Source organism: Python bivittatus, unplaced genomic scaffold, assembly GCF_059951505.1.
Source record: "Python bivittatus isolate LINGU-HERP-01145 unplaced genomic scaffold, Pbiv_v1 ctg000090_np1212, whole genome shotgun sequence".
NCBI classification, from domain to species: domain Eukaryota; kingdom Metazoa; phylum Chordata; class Lepidosauria; order Squamata; family Pythonidae; genus Python; species Python bivittatus.
In genome coordinates, this window is record NW_028277046.1 from 4,323,262 (window position 1) to 4,340,903 (window position 17,642).

General features: G+C 47.3%; 1 protein-coding gene across 4 annotated transcripts in view; it reads right to left on the reverse strand.

The window, feature by feature from the left end:
- The window catches only part of CLSTN1 (calsyntenin 1), a 29,373-nt gene extending 20,700 nt beyond the window's left edge, over window positions 1-8,673 (reverse strand). For 2 of the 4 annotated variants that reach the window (XM_088136799.1, XM_088136797.1), the window contains exons 1-2: window positions 8,423-8,673; window positions 1,737-1,859 (exon numbers count right to left, since the gene is read on the reverse strand). In XM_088136799.1, the coding sequence (XP_087992925.1) occupies window positions 1,737-1,859; window positions 8,423-8,498 (199 nt within the window). In that variant the 5' untranslated portion in view covers window positions 8,499-8,673. The remainder of the gene's footprint in view (window positions 1-1,736; window positions 1,860-8,422) is intronic. The other 2 variants (XM_088136798.1, XM_088136796.1) reach the window with 1 other exon arrangement.
- Between the last annotated feature and the right edge of the window lie 8,969 nt (window positions 8,674-17,642).

Sequence of the window (17,642 nt, forward strand, 5' to 3'; positions counted from 1 at the left end):
ATGCAGAGATCTCAATCTGAGGGGGGGCTCCCTACTTTCGACTCTTTGAAACTGAGTAATACTGTATATCCAAAGGGGAGGGATGGAAAAATCCTACTGGAATTTAAAGTTGCTTTTACTAAAAAAAGTGCTGATTCAAGGCCAGAGCAAGAATACAACCCCTAATGAAAAACAGCCACTGTCCCTACAAACCTTGAACCTGCATGTTCCTCCCAGATATATTGGAAGCAGGGAGGTTCCACGCCCTGTCCTTTCTACAGCGCCTTTCCTGTACATGCTCTTGCTTAGCATCTCTATAGAATCATCCCTCTAATTTATTTTATGCCACTGAGTCAGTTTTTTACTCCTGGGGACTGCCTGGACAAGTCCCTGCAGTTTTCTTGGCAAGGTTTTTCAGAAGTGGTTTGCCCTTGCCTCCTTCCTAGGGTTGAGAGGGACTGACTGGCACAGGGCCACCCAGTTGGTTTCATGCCTAAGGCGGGACTAGAACTCACGGCCTCACAGTTTCTAGCCTGATGCCTTAACCGCTACCCCCAACTGGCTCTGAATCCAAACATCTTATCCCCTTAATGGAGAGGCTTCAAGGGGAGCTGTCTGCAGCCATTCTATTGCTGGGTACAATCCCTTCCTTTCTCAGAGGGGACGTGTGAACCCAGCCATTCATCTGGAATGCAACCACCAGCACCAGATCCAATGCTGGGTTGTCCTTGAGAACTTACAGTCCCTAACCCGTTCAATACTTTGGGGGGAGGACGCCAGTTTGGGAAACCATGCTGTGTAAGAAAGGTGAGCGGGTGCCGGATAGAAAACTTTATCTGGGGCTTGCAACCAAGCTGGGAATGGGCCTGGCTAATCAGAATGGAAATCCAATACGGAAAGGGTGACAAACCAGTTTTCTGGCTTTTCAGTGTGAATGCTGTCCGATTGGAAAACTGAAGGTGGCCAAAGGTTTTCCTTAACAAAAGGCCGATGCTGACAAATCTCCAATTTAAAGCTTATGTTACTAGTTATGAAGAGACCTAACACCACATGGTCTCCTGCACATAATCTCCTTCTGTCAAACCAAGATGAGAGGCGTCATCATCCCTTCCTTGATTCCAGTCGATTTTACTGCAAATGGCAGATTGGTGGCAGCCCCTCACAAAACGGAGCTGTTGCAGATAAAATTTGGCACTAGTTGCAACCAGACCCTCTGCCTTTCTTGATTACACAACCCAGTGAATACACTCCCAGGTTGGGTTTCACACTATTCCAAAACACACAGGTCAAATATTCACATACGAACCGTACGCAAAGTTAACTAACATGCCAATATTTCTCAAACGTATTTCTAGTTTCATTCTGCCATCTTGAATCCAGTTCCTCATAAACAAGACCCCAATCCTGTTTTACCACTTGCTTTTCTTCCACACGGATAGTGGGTTCTTTCTATTACTGAATAACCATCTATACTTCTCTACGTCAAAGGCGGCTTGGTCATCAAGAGAAGTCTGACACGCCTTAAGGCTCCCACCGAACAGCGTTACCCTAATTAAAAATGCAATATTGTTCATTATTTCCTGGAGATGCACAAGTGAAGATGCTAAGGAAGTACAAGGGGCCGCTACAGACCCTCCTCCCCTTTTCCAGTTTGGAGCTGATCTATCTATAATGTTGATATCACCATCTGTCTACTGAGCTCCTGAAGAACATCAACAGACACCAGCTCTTTGCAGATACTTTCAAGAACTCCCTACCTGCAAAACGAAGAGGTGAATCTTTATCCAGTGCTATTAACGGAGGGTCCAAGAGCACTGTGTTGTCATTTTCAGTAACAATGCCGTGGTAAGTGGTTTCAATCCATGGTTTGTGCTTGTTAACTGTAAAATTAAATAACAGAACAAGATTAATGAGAGATTGCGTGAAACAGCATATCCCAAATGCTTTCATTTATTTACACCTGTGTCTGTGATTTAAGATGTTACCCTGGAAAGCAAAGATGGAAGGCCCATCTCACTATCACCCACACTTTGATTGCCTCTCATCTGGATGACAATGTCTTCTACACGGGGCTGCCCTTGAAGACTGCTCAGAAGCTACAGCTGGTCCATGTTACAAAGGAGTGAGAGCAACCCCACTGCTTCATGAGCTGCATTACTTCCCAGTGGGCTTTTGGGTGCGATTCGAGGTGTTGGTTGTCACCTACAAAGCCCTTCAGGGCACAGGGCCAGGTTATTTGTGGGACTGCCCATCTCCAATTATTTCTATCCACCCCACAAGATTTGATAGGCTTGGCGTGCTCCAGGCCCTTTTTATTAAACAGGTTCATATGACGGGACCTGTCGTATCATTCACTGTACTTGTCCTGTGGAACAGCACACCTCACAAGATCAGGATGTCTCTGACCCTACCTGCATTTTATAAGGTGCTGAAGACATGGCTCTAAATTACTGATGCATGGCATGATATGTTTTAATTCCTGTTTCTGTTATATTTCTGAAGTTTTTAGATGACTGCTACAGAATAAAGGGTAATAATATAATGTCCCAGCTGAAAGTCTGCAGATTCTGTTGCCAGAGTTAGGTTGAAAGATTAGGGCTTTTTTTAAAAAAAAAGTCTTATACCCTACAGATAGGTTTATAATGAAGATTTAATGCAATCTTTGGAGGGGTGACAACCTTCGAACTGTTCTTGGAACACTGAAAATAGCACAAGGCTTTATCTAAAAAAAGGTTAACACAGCCCTTTTGGAGAGGGAGAACTCGTATTGATTAGATTAAAAGGAAAATAGCACCCAGAGGTCAAGTGGATCAGGACCGGCTTCATGGGCAAAGGGATGTTATTTCACTCCCAGGGGCTGATTTATCAATACACAAGAGATAACTCAATTGTATCTCTTATCGGAGGCCTTCTGCATGTAATCCTATAGCATCAGCTTTAGCATCTCTTCTAATAGTCCTTTAGTCTAACTCTAGATGCTCTTTTAGTAGCCTTGCCCAACTGGACTACAACTCCCACTGCAAGGTCCAGCATTTTGGTCCCCTGACCCAACCACGATTGGTGGACACCAAAATGGGGGAAGAATACAATTTTAGCCAGAGTTGCAAATGGAAGAACAGACAACTGAAGGCTACAATTCTGTCTGGTTTGAAAGTCTGCTTAAGAGAACATTGTTCCAGCTTTATGAAAACATGGCTGCACCATCAAGGAAGCAGGAAGATGTTCCTGTTCAAGTTCAAATGCCAGCGGCTTGACCCTGACACCTGGGGCAGAGAATAAGGGCAGCTATATCCTCCTGAACGAGCCATATCCCTATAATAATAATTTCCTTCTACACTGACACTTTTCTTAGTATCTCATCCAGTCTTACTAACCATATACAATACAGTTCATCATCACAAAATATGTAGGTATACTCCTTCAGATTCTTCTAGCTCCTCTCTTGCCAATTTTAGGTGGCGTTCAAAATCTTTGCACAGGGTAGAAAGCTACCCCATTAGCTAAGCCTCAGGGCTCCTCCAGAAGTGAGAGGAAGAAAGTTAGGAGTTGAAGAAAACTGAAGCCACAGACAAAGAAGGCAATCATGATAAGAAAGTTGTTTGTGGTTTAGGTTGAGAACCACCGGAAACCTTATAAATTGCTCAGAATCTACTTCCTGGTTATTGCTGCTGCTTATAACCTCTAATTTTTAATAACCTGGGAAAAAAGAGAAATATATTCGGTGTGGAATTAGGAACAGCTAAAAGGCTGTACTTGATCTAATGCATTTAACTGCTGAGTAATAAACATTTATAATCAATTATTGTTTATAGTTGTTCTGCATTCTCTCACTGTTGAAATGTCATGTTATTGGGGAAAAAGCAACCTGCTATTTAAGATATTTGAGGTGCATTTCTTAGACCTCAAAGAGCCACTTATCAAACAAAACATCTTTCCTAAAGCACAAAAGCTTTTAAGAAAAAAGGAAGCTCAACCCTTAAGCCATAAATTAAGACCAAGGTGAACGAATGTCATGTCAAAAATAGGGACGTTCTCTGAGACTTGTTCAGTTAGTCTCCTGTGGCAAATAAAAAATTGCTCCAGGTGACCAAGCAATTTCTTCACAAACTTCACTAACGCTCGCTCCTCATCCTCTCGTGCGGCAAATCACTGCCCCAGACAGATAGAAGTATTTTTTTTCCTTTCTTTCTACAAAGCTATATAAAAGGCAATCATTTTCTGCAAGCCTCAGGAGAGCAGTGTTAGGCATTAACTTTGCAATAAATTGCAATGGCAGCGTGTAGATTCAGGAGGGGAACCCTCAAGATTTCCCTTCTGAAAGTGCCTTTTGAAGCAAGTTTCTCGGGCCCAAACCAAAGTATTCTCCAGCAGTGTTCCTGCTGCGTTAAGAACCACGGACTGAAAATGCAGAAACCAAGAGGGGGAACCTGCTTTTATTGCTACAAAGCAACTAATCATGAAACAGGGCACCTATTTAAAAGGAAACAACTCCTGGTGGTAACTTAAGACCTATCCTAGGCCAAATTTCACAACTGCCCTCAACAATACCCCAATTCGAGAAGGTTTTGAATTCCAACATAGATGCTTTGGGACAGGTGTGGAGTGTAATGCAAAACGCAAGCCATCAAGCAAACCCAACCTTGTTCAAGCTACAGACTATGTGATTGTCTCCTCTAGTTAATCCCAAAGATTAAAACATATAATCTCTCTCAGCTTCCAGTTTTAAATCAGCAATTCACTACAGTATAGTTTCCTGAACACATATATTTGTAAACAAAGAGGTGAGGATCTAGAGGCTCATCCTACAGCCTGCATAAAGTTCCTAAAAAAAAAAAAAAAAATCCCAAAGCTAGTATCTTTTGAGTATCAGAGCTGTTCCTAAAACCAACGCACTGCATCCAAAAGACTAATCTATAGGAGGACATGAATGATTCAGGTGCCAGTAAATGGTGGATTGGCAGAAGATGGAGGGTGTCATTAAATAACTCTTCATATCTCGCGTCTCTTCTAATTTTTTCAACACAGACTTGTGTCGAGAGATTGCAAATCAGTAAATTATTGTACTTATAGGCTGAAGGCCAGTGTATATTCCCAGATTTATTTGCAAAAATTGCTCATCATTAAAGATAAAAACCTTACTAACCTGCCTTCTGCACTCATACTTACATTATGCCATAATTCAAAGATGATAAACACTGATAGACTTCACCCAACATCCCTCCTTTCACATTCAGGATTCCTTCCATAGTTGCAAGTAGAATATTATAACTCATCTTGGGAGGAAGGAAGAGATTTTCTAGCCCAGTTATTTCTTCTTAATAAATCAAAGGTATTCCTATAGCACTAGAACAGGCTGTTCTAGTATAAGGCTGCTCAGTCATTCTAAGTTTGCCTCAGCAATTTTTGCCCTCTCAATATCTCACACTAACGTAAGTATTCTTCCAGAATTTAGCCTCATCTTTATTGCATCCATAACCTTTATGAGGACAAGCTTCAAAAAGAAAAAGAAAAAAAAAAAGGAAGGAAGGAAGGAAGACTTGAAATACATTTTGGCATGGGGAATCAAAGTAGCACCACTGTTTTCCTCCCTGTTAAAACAGAAAGAATTTTAAGATAACAAGTCTTGTGTGGCCTGAAAGGCACACAAATTGTCAGAGACGACAATCCAACATGAAAACTAATGCTGTAATACATTGCTTACTTTTAAAAGTGCCAAACGATTTATTCTGGCTCTGATCATCCAGTGGAACTCTGCAATGAAACTGAATAAAATTAAGCACGGTTCTGCAGATCACTTAGGGGGAAAAAATGACACCTTTCCAGATAATGTGAAGGTTGTCCCCAACTGTGAAGCAAAATTTCAGTACGCTACGCTTTACTTGTGCCAGCTTGAAAATCAATTGAGAGTGAATACATCCTTTTGAAACAATACACCAAGGCAGCATCTAAGCCATTTCACATGGCCCTTGTTTTCAGTTTCCACATCTAAGGAAATAAAACCCTGAGGTGTTCTACAATGCGCACCCTTCCTATCTCAAGGCCAGGAGAGATCTCTCCACAAAGTGTTTTCCGGAAAAACTGCACAGGTTCAGTTCCCAGGATTTGGTGAAGGGTCTGATTTCCGGAGTCTGTCCATGGCTGGCAATCAGAAAAAAAAAATCCCACCAGCAAATATACAAACCCTGTTGCTGTATGTGTGCATTGTATTTTGAGTATAGGTTCAGCCACACACACAATCTCAGGAACCTAAAGACAGGGACTTTTTCTTTATCGCCCAAGAGAAGCAGATTCATAATACTTAGAAGTTTAACCTTCCTTGCCGGTAATAACAACCTTCCTCTCTCATATCTCTAACAGGATAACAACAAAGTGAGAGCCTTCCTTGAATTTAAATAACTGGTGAGGAAGGAAGAGAATGAGAAGTGCTTTATTTAAGGAAAACAAAGTTTGTGTTTGTGTCTGCTGCAGGCTCCCCGCCCCCCCAAAGCTGTACAATTATACCCCACAAATCTCAGGACCTAGAATGAGCCACTGATGTAAGAGACGGAAAATGGTGGTTGCTGTGGGTAAAATGATGGGGGGAAGAGAGTTCAAAAGGCTATTTTTGAATGAGTACATATTTGCAAAGGAGAATAAAGGATGCCTAAATATCAAAAAATATTCTGCATCTGGCAGAATAAGACATGTATTTACCTATCTGTTACTTATCATATAATACAAAGTGGAGAGGGCAGGATACAAACTACATAAAAGGGGGAAGGACTGCTGTTTGGATGTGGTTATGGATCGGAAAAGACAGAAGGGGAAGTAATGAAGAAATTAAATGCCCCCATGCATGATAAGCAGGTGATGAGGAAGAAGGACAAATTATCTTGGAACAGAACATTATTACGCACACAATTACCTTCTCAAGTACCCCTGAATTCAATGGGGCTTACTCCCAAGTCAGTACAACCAAACACAAGGCGTAAAAAAAGTAAGTATGGTCATAAAGATGAAGGCAAAAGTTTTGCTGTACATTTTTAACACTCCTTTTGCTGGCTGTCCACATAAAACGCCTTCAAAGGTTATTAAACCACGCATTAACGTACTGTTGCATTTGTAGCGTACTATTATACGTTATATGATAATGCACATTCAAATATTCTATGACATGTACAACGTACGTACGACCAACAATGCAAACATCATGCCTGACCCCACTGCTCCAGACGGTGCTTTACCCTGACCGTTTTAAGGCTTTGTCAGTTGTGTTTTCTATTGTTATACTTTTAACATGATTCTTACAATCTCTGTAAGCTGCTCAAGAGCTGTTAAGAGCAGCTCTGCCATCTTTCCTGGCATGTGGATATACAGAAATGTAATAACGTGCATCCTCTGTATTGAGGCCTCTATCAATCAAATTCCAATATTGTGCATGTATCTACGTAACACACACGCAACACTGCATCTGTGAAGACCAGGCTGCGCATCGACGGAATGCAAAATGGTGACTCTCTCTTGGATTGCAATGTTGTGCGTATACCACGGCTTCTCTTTCGAATCGCAATCCTACGCCTGTGTGACACAACACTGCACCTCCTCTGATGCCAGTCCTGTGCACGCAGAACACAACGCTGTGAAGGGTCTCCCAAATGCAATCTTATCTCTAACAAATCCCTGCGCCTCCTCTTTCAGATTGTGTATAGGTCACACAACGTTTGACCTCCTTGCTCGGACAGGGCACCTGCTCACGGATTGCGATCCTGTGCAGAGAGCACACCACATTGCGACTTCTTTCCAGCAGCAACCCTATCTATTTATCCATCTCGGTGCCTATATCACAGGCTTGCGTGGTCCTGCCTCGGACTACAACCCCGTGCGTGTAACAGCGCTGCGCCTCCTCTCTCAGACTGCGCGTACGCAACACAACATTTGGCCTCCTCTCCCGAGCCGGGCACAGGGGACCCGACATTTCGCATCCCCTCTCCGACGGCGCCCATGCACAACGCGCGGCACCCGCGATCCTGTGCAGAGAGAACGCAACGCGGTGGCTTCAGCAGCCCCATCCGTCCGCCTCTACATCCGTCGATCTGCCGCTGTGCATGGACCACACACCTGGGGGAATCTCCTTCTGCAAGCCCGTGCAGAAGGGAACACAACCTGGCGAGTTGCGACCTGCAGCCCCATCTACCTGCTGTACGTCTCCATCCAGGGAGCTACCACACACCTGGGCAACTCCCTCCGCCGCCCCGCGCGCAGATTCCGCGCAGCCCCGCGCCCCCCCGCCTTCGCCGCCCCGCGCGCGGGCTGCACAGCCCCCTCCCCCTCCCCGCCCCTCCCCCTCAGCGGCGCGCGGGGACCCCCCGGTCAGGCGAGGCCGCGCCTCGTGACAGCCGCGCCGCCCCCGCCTGCGCCCCCCGCGCCCCGTCAGGCGTCGCCCCCGGCCGCCCCCCCGCCTCACCTCGGGCAGCGCGGAGGCCGCCGCAGAGCAGCGCCGCCAGGAGGCAGGCCGGGGCCAGCGGGGCGAGCAGCCGCATCTCGGCCGCGCAGGGGGGCTTCTCCGCCGCGCGCGCCCCGACGGCGCCCCCGGGCCGAGGAGGGGACGGAGCCGCTGCGAGCGAGCGAGCGAGCGAGCGAGCGACTCCCAAGCGGGCGACCCTCCGCTCCGGCGGCCGCCGCGTCCTCCCCCGCCGGCGACGAACTAAGATGGCGGCGCAGGCGCTCGCCGCTCCTCCCGCACCGGTTGCTAGGCGAGGAAGGGGGGGACCAACGGGGAGCGCCGGGAGGGGGGAAGGGGTGATACCATCTACGCCAGGGAAGCGGGGGGACGGGGCGGGGCATAGCCTCTTCTTGGCTGGAGGGAGGGGCTTTTCTCCCCCCTCCCATTGCGGTGTTGTTAAAATCTATTTAACATTATTTAAAAGCTCATTTCTTTTTGAATGCAATAGTGGGGGCCTTATTGATGGCCCCCGCCCCGTCAAACCGCAAAGCAGAATTTAAAATACAGAACATTCCAATAAAGTTTAAAATACAGGGAAAAAAGAACAGGCCTGAAACAGTAAGGAGAAGAGGAGGCCGCCCCAACTTTTTCAAATGTTATTCCCGGGATCTTTATTTTTAACACGGGTGTCGCGACCATTGCTTTTCCCATAGCTTTTCTCATTATTGTCTTTTGTTAGTGTTTTTGGGGTTTTTTTTTTAAGGACCCTCCCAAATGTTGGCTCCCCACCTCTGGGTTTGGAGGCTAAGCGGGGTGGCCTATGGATGGGGGGCCACGAGGAGATCCCTGAGCCAGCCTGGAACATCAGGAGAAGCAACCCAGAAAAAAAGGCACTCGGGAAGCAGTTCCATATTGTGGCCAAAAACCCAACATGGACAATATCTGGCGTCGCCAGGAGGACTCGAGGAGACTTTTAGGATTTTTACTTTTTCTCCTTCCTGTTCTTTTATAATTATTTGTTTAGAAAATCTAAGCCGGCTACGACCTTCTTCGCTTCTTCGAGATCAGCCAAGTTCAGCTACGTCTAAGTCCAAACTGAGCAGCGTCAGATCTGATCAGTGCTTGAATGGGAGACCTCCGTGATTAAATGGGAAGTGAAAAAATATCGTAGAAGAAAGAAAATAATGAAAAGTCACTCAGGAATTTTTACTAGGACTAATTTAATTTAATGTAATACTAATTTTTACTACTTATTATGTGTTTGTGTGTGTATATATATATATATATATACACACACACACACATACATGTATACATATACATTATATATATTTATATATATATACACAGACACATATATACATATACACACACTATATGTGCATAGATTAAGTATATTTATATGTTGCATAAACATGTTATTGTGCATTAAACACTGTACTTTACATGAGAATATGGAATAATTGGAAGACAAATAAATGCAACATTGCAATCCGGGGAACCCGGATGAAAACCAATTCTAGGAGTGTGCAAATTGCATCGGAGCAATGCTCTTCTCCCGGTTTCCCCAGGCCAAGCGAATAAATCCACAAAGCTGCTTTGACAGAGGTTGGTTGGCCTTGCGTCCACAGTCTACGCAGGAAAGTGGAAAAAAAATGAAAGTCCTGGTGTTTCTTTTTTTTTACCCACTGACGCCAAACAGTGGAATAAGTGAGTAGTTGGCGAGTAGGTGGAATTCACAATCGGGGCAAATTCCCCATGATTTGGCTAAGGTGGAGGCGAGCCACAAAGGACAATACTCAAAGACTAGGCGGGAAAAGGAATTTTCGGTTTCGAAGCCCCCGGAGGTCCTCGCGCTGCTCAAAAACTTGAAATTTCTCCGGCCACTAGCCCTCTGTTATCCTAACTTTAGTGATAGCCCAAGAGACAGCCGTGCCAGGCTTTTGAATTTCAGCATTGGCATCTCTCGGGTTAGGCTCAGAAGCGAGCCCCATTTCAAGAGTAAATTCGCCACGCAAAAGGAACAATTAAGGCTAGAACCCGTTGCTTCGGTGGCCGCGCATTGAATGACCGCACAGTGCTTTGATGCGTCCGGCGGAGAGCAGATGTCTCCCAAACCTAAAATTGGGCTAGCGAGCTGAGATTCGAGGTAGCAAGGGTGGACCTCCGGCGAGAATACCCCAAGACGAAATCCTTAATAGCAACGACGTTTCCTAGAGGATCTTGGGTTGGTGGTTTTCGGAGAGAGGGGCACCCCACAGGGATGTTGTGCCACCACATTGGGGTCCCCTCTATGAATTCCTTGGGGGGGAGGCAAGAGGAATGTCAGGCTAAGGAATCCATCAATTGCCAGAATACAACTAGGACAGATCTTGGTTAGAAAGATCGGATAGAAAAGGAGAGAGGAACAGGAAAGGAGTAAAAAAAATCTGGGGCACCAGTTGTTCAAATTTCATCAATGTGCAAGGCCATAGAAACACACCGATGCATTGAACAAAGGAGTATAGGGAGTATTTGTCATTAGCCACCCAGAGTCACTGGTCTGAGATGGGCGGCTATATAAACTGAATGAATGAATGAATCATTTCCCCCATTTTCTGATTTCCCCCGCACAGAAGAATAAGACTTGAACGGAGTCTGAATCCTCCCAAGTCTTCTTCTGACAGCTGCCCGGCCTTGCCCCACTATCGATGGGGTGGGTCCGTCTGCGTGCAATGATATCCATCGAAACCTTTTCGCTTTTTCGGTGAGACTCTGAGGCTGGTTGCTCTCGAGGGAGAGAAAGGGGTAGGGACCCCTTTTCCAACGGTGTGGGTTAAAAACCAAGTGCAGGATTTTAGCATCCTGGTCAAGCCAGGGCTTGTATAAATCATGGAGGGCTCTAGTAGCAGATTTTCAATAAGGGAGCTTTAATGAGGCTGGATCCTGGGTGGAGGGGCATTTAGGCTAGAAACCAGCACAAGCCTGGCCCTGCTGATCTTGCTAAGCAAGTGAACCGCTGCAATTTGGGGTTTTGCAGAATTTTTGACTCGTTTCCCCCTCCCCTTAATCGGCCCGCCGGCACCCCCCGTGAACCGTCGGCTCCCCTCTGCGAAATCAGGAAATACAGAGGCAGAATGCACTTCAGAGCCTCCGGGGTGTTACTGTTTCCAGCTCGAGTTTTATTTTTAAATGGATCACGTGGGCCTGCTTCGCACCAGGGGACGGCAAATGTCTCCCCAGGCGGGGTTTTTTTTTAAATGAACAGAAAAATCAGGGTAACGGAGCATTTCCTGTTGACGGCCTTTCCACCACGGCTCTAGGAAAAGGCCGTTTTGTAAGGGAGGGTTTTGTGACAAAACGGGGGCAGCGGTGAGGGCGGGTCGCTCTGGGGCACCATCGGGCATGCGGTTCTGGGCGGCGGGAGGGGGCAAATGGCACAGCATTTTAACTTTTCTGGGCGGGGGGGAAGGTTGTTAAATAAAAACTGGCCAGCCTTTCACCCTTCAGGAAAGATAGATCTACTGGCTGTGACTCCGGGATCCTCTCTCTCTCTCTGCAGGGGTATACTGCTCTTGAACATGGAAGCTCCGTTCCACCACCGCCGCTGTGAATTGTTGGGCGCCCAGTCCCTCGGACAGGAAGTTCACACAGGCCAGATGGGCAAAGGATGCTCTTCGAAGCTCGGAGGCTTCGTTTAGCCACCGCGACAAGCAGAACTACCCTTGGTCAAGGAGTAAGGATTTGTCTCAGGTTTTTTAGCCAAGAATATAATGCTAAAAAAAAAAAAAAGTGTGTCAATTAGTGGGGCATCAACTGATCAGTTTTTACAACTCTGGTTGGAGCATTTGGGGGGAATTTAGCAGAGCCGCCCACTAGGCTGGCAGATCTTGGCTATTTTGGATTATTTGGTTGCAGAGGGAGACCTTTTAGGACCCTGGTCCTCTCCACCCCCTCCTCTTCCATCTCCAAATTTGGGGTAGCCCCATGTCCTTCGCTCTCCCCCCCCCCCCCCACAGATCATCTCTGTAGGCTGCTTGAAGGGGATGCAGACAAATTGCAAATTTTGGAGAGGGGAGAATTCTCAGCAAAGGGTTGAAATGCTGATTTCCCAAATGAAAGGAAGGCAGCTGAAGACAATTCAATCAGATTGGGACAATAGAGAGAGGAAATGTCTTCGGATGTAGGTGGTGGGCATGGCGGGGGTGAGGGGTGGGGGGGAGAAACGGTGTCTCTAAAAGCAATCTGACCTTCATGTTTTTCTCCATGGATGAAGCTGGTTTGCCAGGCTGGGCAGCCGAGTGCCAAAATACCTAAGGGCTGAACAGAACAGCCGACGGAGAACGTGACATCCTATACAGTCCCATTTATAAACATTAGCAGTAAAGTTCTAGTCCTCAGGAGTCCGTATGAGTGGATTGTAGCAGTGGGTAGAGAAAAGGGCACCGAGAAATGTGGCGTTTTGCAAGCGTTTGACATTTTGCCAGTTCATACCATTGGCAATACTGTAATGGGAATCATAGCCCAAAAGGTATGGAGGTCAGTTGGGGAAGGATATGCTCAAAAGTCTCATAGCGTGTCTAGTCCTCATGAGGCTTGGCTGCAGTGGCTGGCCCTCCCGATGCCAAGCAAATGCATTTAAAAATATTTCCACGAGCCTGGCATCTCCCTTGCTCTAACGTAGAGGGCAGACATGATGCCTCCTGAGGTGAAACAGCAAATCTCCCTTCTAAAAATCAAGTGTCATAGATTTGAGATGATTTCTGCAGGAGCTCAAGGGGCCTAGCATGGGATCTTCCTTTACTTGATCTCCACAGCGATCCTGTGAGGTAGGCTGGGTGAGGAGATCGAGAGTGGCTAACGCAGCATCACCAATGGAATTGAGCCTCAGTCTCCCCAACCTCTTCATTGCTACCCTGGCTGTTCCCAAGACAGAAGCCCCCCCCCACCAATTACAAAGGGGGCAGCCATTTACTCTGCCTCATTAGGCCTCCCTTTCCATCCTTAGCCAGTGAGTTAGCAATTGGGTTATTGTTGGCTGAGGAAAAGCCAACCAGATTTAACTGCCATTCTATAATTCAGAATTCTTTCCCCAGAGGGTCAGAGTTAGGCCGTCCCAGTTTGATTTCACTTGATAATGCGTGACCCCAGCTACAGAGTTTGTGAAACATGGCTTATGGCTTTACCCAATGCGCATGGCCAACTAAATGTGGTTTATTCAACAAGTCCCTGTGCAAAAAATCTTGGCCTACCACAGTGTATGAGCTCAGTGTTTGGAGCAGATGTCAGTTAATTAAATGCAAGGAGGAGGGAAGGAAGGATGAGCCGATCCTAAATTGTGCTCACCTCATATACAAATTCCGAGGTTGCAAAGCGTGTCGTTTTCGGCCAATGGGATGCTGCCTCGGCCAGCTCAAAGCACGTGGGCATTGGTCTCTCAGCTGGCCGGAAGGCCAATGGAACAGCTGGACCAGCAGCCAATGGGAGAAGCCCAAAACGGGGCCACCAATCAGCTGTGAGCTGGTTTGGAGGGAAAACCGTATATAAAGGGGGACCCCAGCTCAGAGAGCTAGTCAGACCATCTGGGAAGAGGAAGAGGAATCACTGCCTACACCAAAGGGCTGGTGCCATCCTTCTCCTGCTGGCTGTGAACCCCTGAGCTGCTAAGGAGGAAGCTACCCCAATGACCCTGAATTGGCTTCCTTTCTTCAGCCTCCCCTCAAGGTGTGGTCACAACAGCAGTGCCCATCTTCTAGGTTCACCCAACCTGCACAGCTGGGCCACTTCTGAGCAGCCCTTTTCAACCCCACTTAATAAAAAGCATTGGTGGCCTTGTTTTGTTGTGAATAAAGGTGCCTCTCTAAATAGTGTTTTTAATTTTGCCACCCTGCTGTGGCAATACCAATCTGGGGGTGGGGGGAGATGGCGGTAGGAAGCATCATGGCTCAAAGGGTGTGGCTTTTCTTGGGTCACACCAAGGGTAGAACCCCCTTTCCCATCCCCAACAGTGGGTTAGCCCTAGGAACATTTGCCCACCAATAGGGGCATGTGGTGGTGGCTGATTGGTTGTCTCTTTGGGGCCCCAGAGAGAAGTGCAGGATGGGGAGGGGAGCACCAGCCCCCACTGGAGGGAGATCAGAAGGGGGCGACACCCCTGCCATGCGGGCTGCAGTTGATGGGAGTTGTGATCCAACTAAGGAGCCCATTCAGATGTTAGGCTGCATTACCCACATGTGGCTTTAACTGATGGGGAACCAGGCCCATAACCCAAAGGGTTGGAGGAGAGACCTGTGTTTTTCTCTCTGCCTCTGCCTGGAGATGAGATCTGTGGGTGTTAATTTATTCCATGCTGCTAATTCGAAAAAGAGCACAAACACAAGGCTGCCGTCCTCGAGCCCATGACTGAGCGCGCCATTTAGACGCAATTAGCCTCCGTTATTAGCATATGTGCCTTTTATTCCTATGGCATATTAATTGCATACTTTGCTCTACAGCTTATTAGTACAATTATAGGCCTTCGCTCCCCATTCCTCAGCCGTCCTGCCTCACTTCCTTTTTATTTGCCAGAACGATGCTCGGCAGTCCCCAAGAAGCTCAGAGCGTAGCGTGATTATTAATTAAGGAATAATGCAGGCCCCTCTCCACAGGGCCCTTCCTCCTGAAGATAAAAATTAAGAAGCATTCCTTGTTTCGTAAAAACAAAAATAAAGTTGTTTTTACAGGACATCGATTCCCTCTCCAATGCAAGGCCTGGTGGATGAATCCACTTCCCCCTTGCGCTAGCATCATCATCATCGGTCTGAAAAAGCAGCACTAGCCGGATGCCCCGTGGAGTCACAAAGCTCATCCTCTATAAGTTATCCTTGAACTGTAGCTTCTAATGCGAGAGAAGTGTGGAATTATTAACGTCTATAGGGAGTTATCGTTACATTAGCCGTATTCATTCAATTGCGGCTCAATTAAAACCATCTAGTGAGAAGATGCTGTGTTATGCCACGAAATCCAACCCGCTGCTCAGCCCTGGATCCAAATGACTCTCCAATAACGTCCAGCCTTTGCTTGAAGGCCAGCAGGGAAGTAGAGCCGAGGGTTTCCCTCAAGTCAGTGGTCCTCTGTTGAGCTGTTCTTACTATTAGGAAATTATTCACGGCCTTCAGCCTACTTAAAATGGTAATCCCATGACCTGGAGATCAGGTCTTGGGACGAGGCAGACCAGGTGCTGACTTTCTTCTGCGTGACGTCCTTCTTCCAGTCAACCTCTGGTCATCTTTGTTGCCCTTCCTGGAACCTGTTTGAGTTTCTTTGAGTCCTCCTTCAAACCTGGTGCCCAAACTGAACCTCACATTCCCTCAGAATCCTGGCTGAAGATTTTCATCCTACCCCCATCCTCGTTTTGGGGTTGGCAAGGGATGGGGAGAGGGGACACGCAGTCCTTGGCCTTCAAACATCTCAATGGTGGTGCAACTACCTTAATTACTGATAATTCAATTGGTGACTTTGAAGGCTTTTCATTTCGTTTCAGCTCTATTGGGTTGGAGCAAATAATCAAACCAGATTCTGGACTGTGGAATAAAGGGGGTCTCTTCTGCCCAGCCTGCTGTAGGAAGGACATCTTTGGTCCTACAAGGTCCAGCTTCAGCCGCAGAAGAATACCGCTTGCTTAATTTTAGCAAAGTTGCTACGTCATGGGCCCTCCCAGGCTCCAGCCCCAAAATATCTGCTCCAAAGGAGCGGGTTGCAAGACCATTTTGTCAGATCAGAGTTTTCCTTACACTGGACTAAATGGCCAAATAATCTGATTTACGTGAAGAACCTTCCTATGTATTTTGTTCCCCCCCACCCCAGTTTTGCTTTAGTAATAGAAGTGCAATGTACTTTAACAGAACAGAAAGGTATCGCCTAAGGAAAAACAGAAATTAAAGCCCATCAGGTGAACAAAATAGCAGAGGAGGAGGAGGAGGGGAAAAACGCCCAGCCGAAATCCGGCATTGCGTTGCCTAGAAAAACACCATCTGGGATTATTCGATCTGGTTCCTTTTAAGTAATTGGCTCCCTGCCAAGGTAATGTGGGAGAACTGCACAGAGCAAGAAACAATCCTCCTCGCCCACCCGCCAAGGCAAGGGACACATTTGAAATGGTGGCCTTGCTGGTTTGCTGCCCCGAAAACATCTGGCAAATGAAGGAAACGAAGGAGATGCAATGTGCGGGGATGTGGCGTTTTTCAAAGGCACCCGCCTGTGCCAGGGAGGATGTTCCCCCGTGGGATGGGAAGCCAAAGACTGGCATCGGGCAAGGCTGATCCTTTCCGGAGCATGAACTGCACCCCCTGTGGTTCACACGGAAAGACCAGGTTTGGGAGAAACCTCGCCATTGGCAGGACCCAGATCTTTGCTTGGGTGCAGGGGGAGGAACGACAAGGGAAGGGGAGCCTGAATGAGAACAGATCGCTTTTGGTTGAGAGGGAATAGTGGCCAAGAATTTTATTTAGGGAGGACCAAGGGCATAGCTGGTTGGCAAGCCTCCTGCAGAGCAGCATTCTCCTTGCAACGTTTTTGGGTGTCCCAACCTGCAAAGGTGAGCTGGGAGGGAGGGCAAAAAGAAGCGACCTGTTCAGACAACGCGGCCTCTGTTGCCAAAACTGGAGGGTGGCTGGTACGAATTCAAGGGCAGGCCCCCTTTCTGAGTAGCAGGTTCACGCGTAGCCTTTCACTTGGGCAGCTCCCATCTGCCTCAGCCACATCGCCTTCTGTCAGGACGCCGGAGCAAAAGGGCAAAGGGCAAGGCCGCCATGGATCTGATCCAGGGCGCAAACGTTTCTGCGGGAAAACGGGAAGCAGCCGATTGGCACGGCAGGGTAGCCTCAATGCTCCTCCGGGCCCTGTCTGAGGGCGGCCGAACATCACCTTTGAGAATTTCGATTTGTAGCAGGGAGAGTTGCAGCCTTGCAGCACGGCTGGACAGAAGGCAACTCTGAACAGACAGCCTGGCCACAGTCTCTCGCTCAGACTCAAACTTATTTAAGCTTCCGTAATGCGAAGCATTATGCGGTTTATGTCAGCCTTGGATCCTTTTCATAAAGAGCCCTCCTCAAACGGCATTGCTCGTCTATGGGTCCCTAGCAGGCCGCTGCTGACTTGTTTTGGGGTTCTTGACCTGAGGGGCACAGGCATAAAATCATATTGGGCAAAAACATCTCGGGGTCGCCTCCTGCACATTGCAGTGCAAGCTGTCGGGGCAAACCCAGCGCGTTGTGGGGCACAG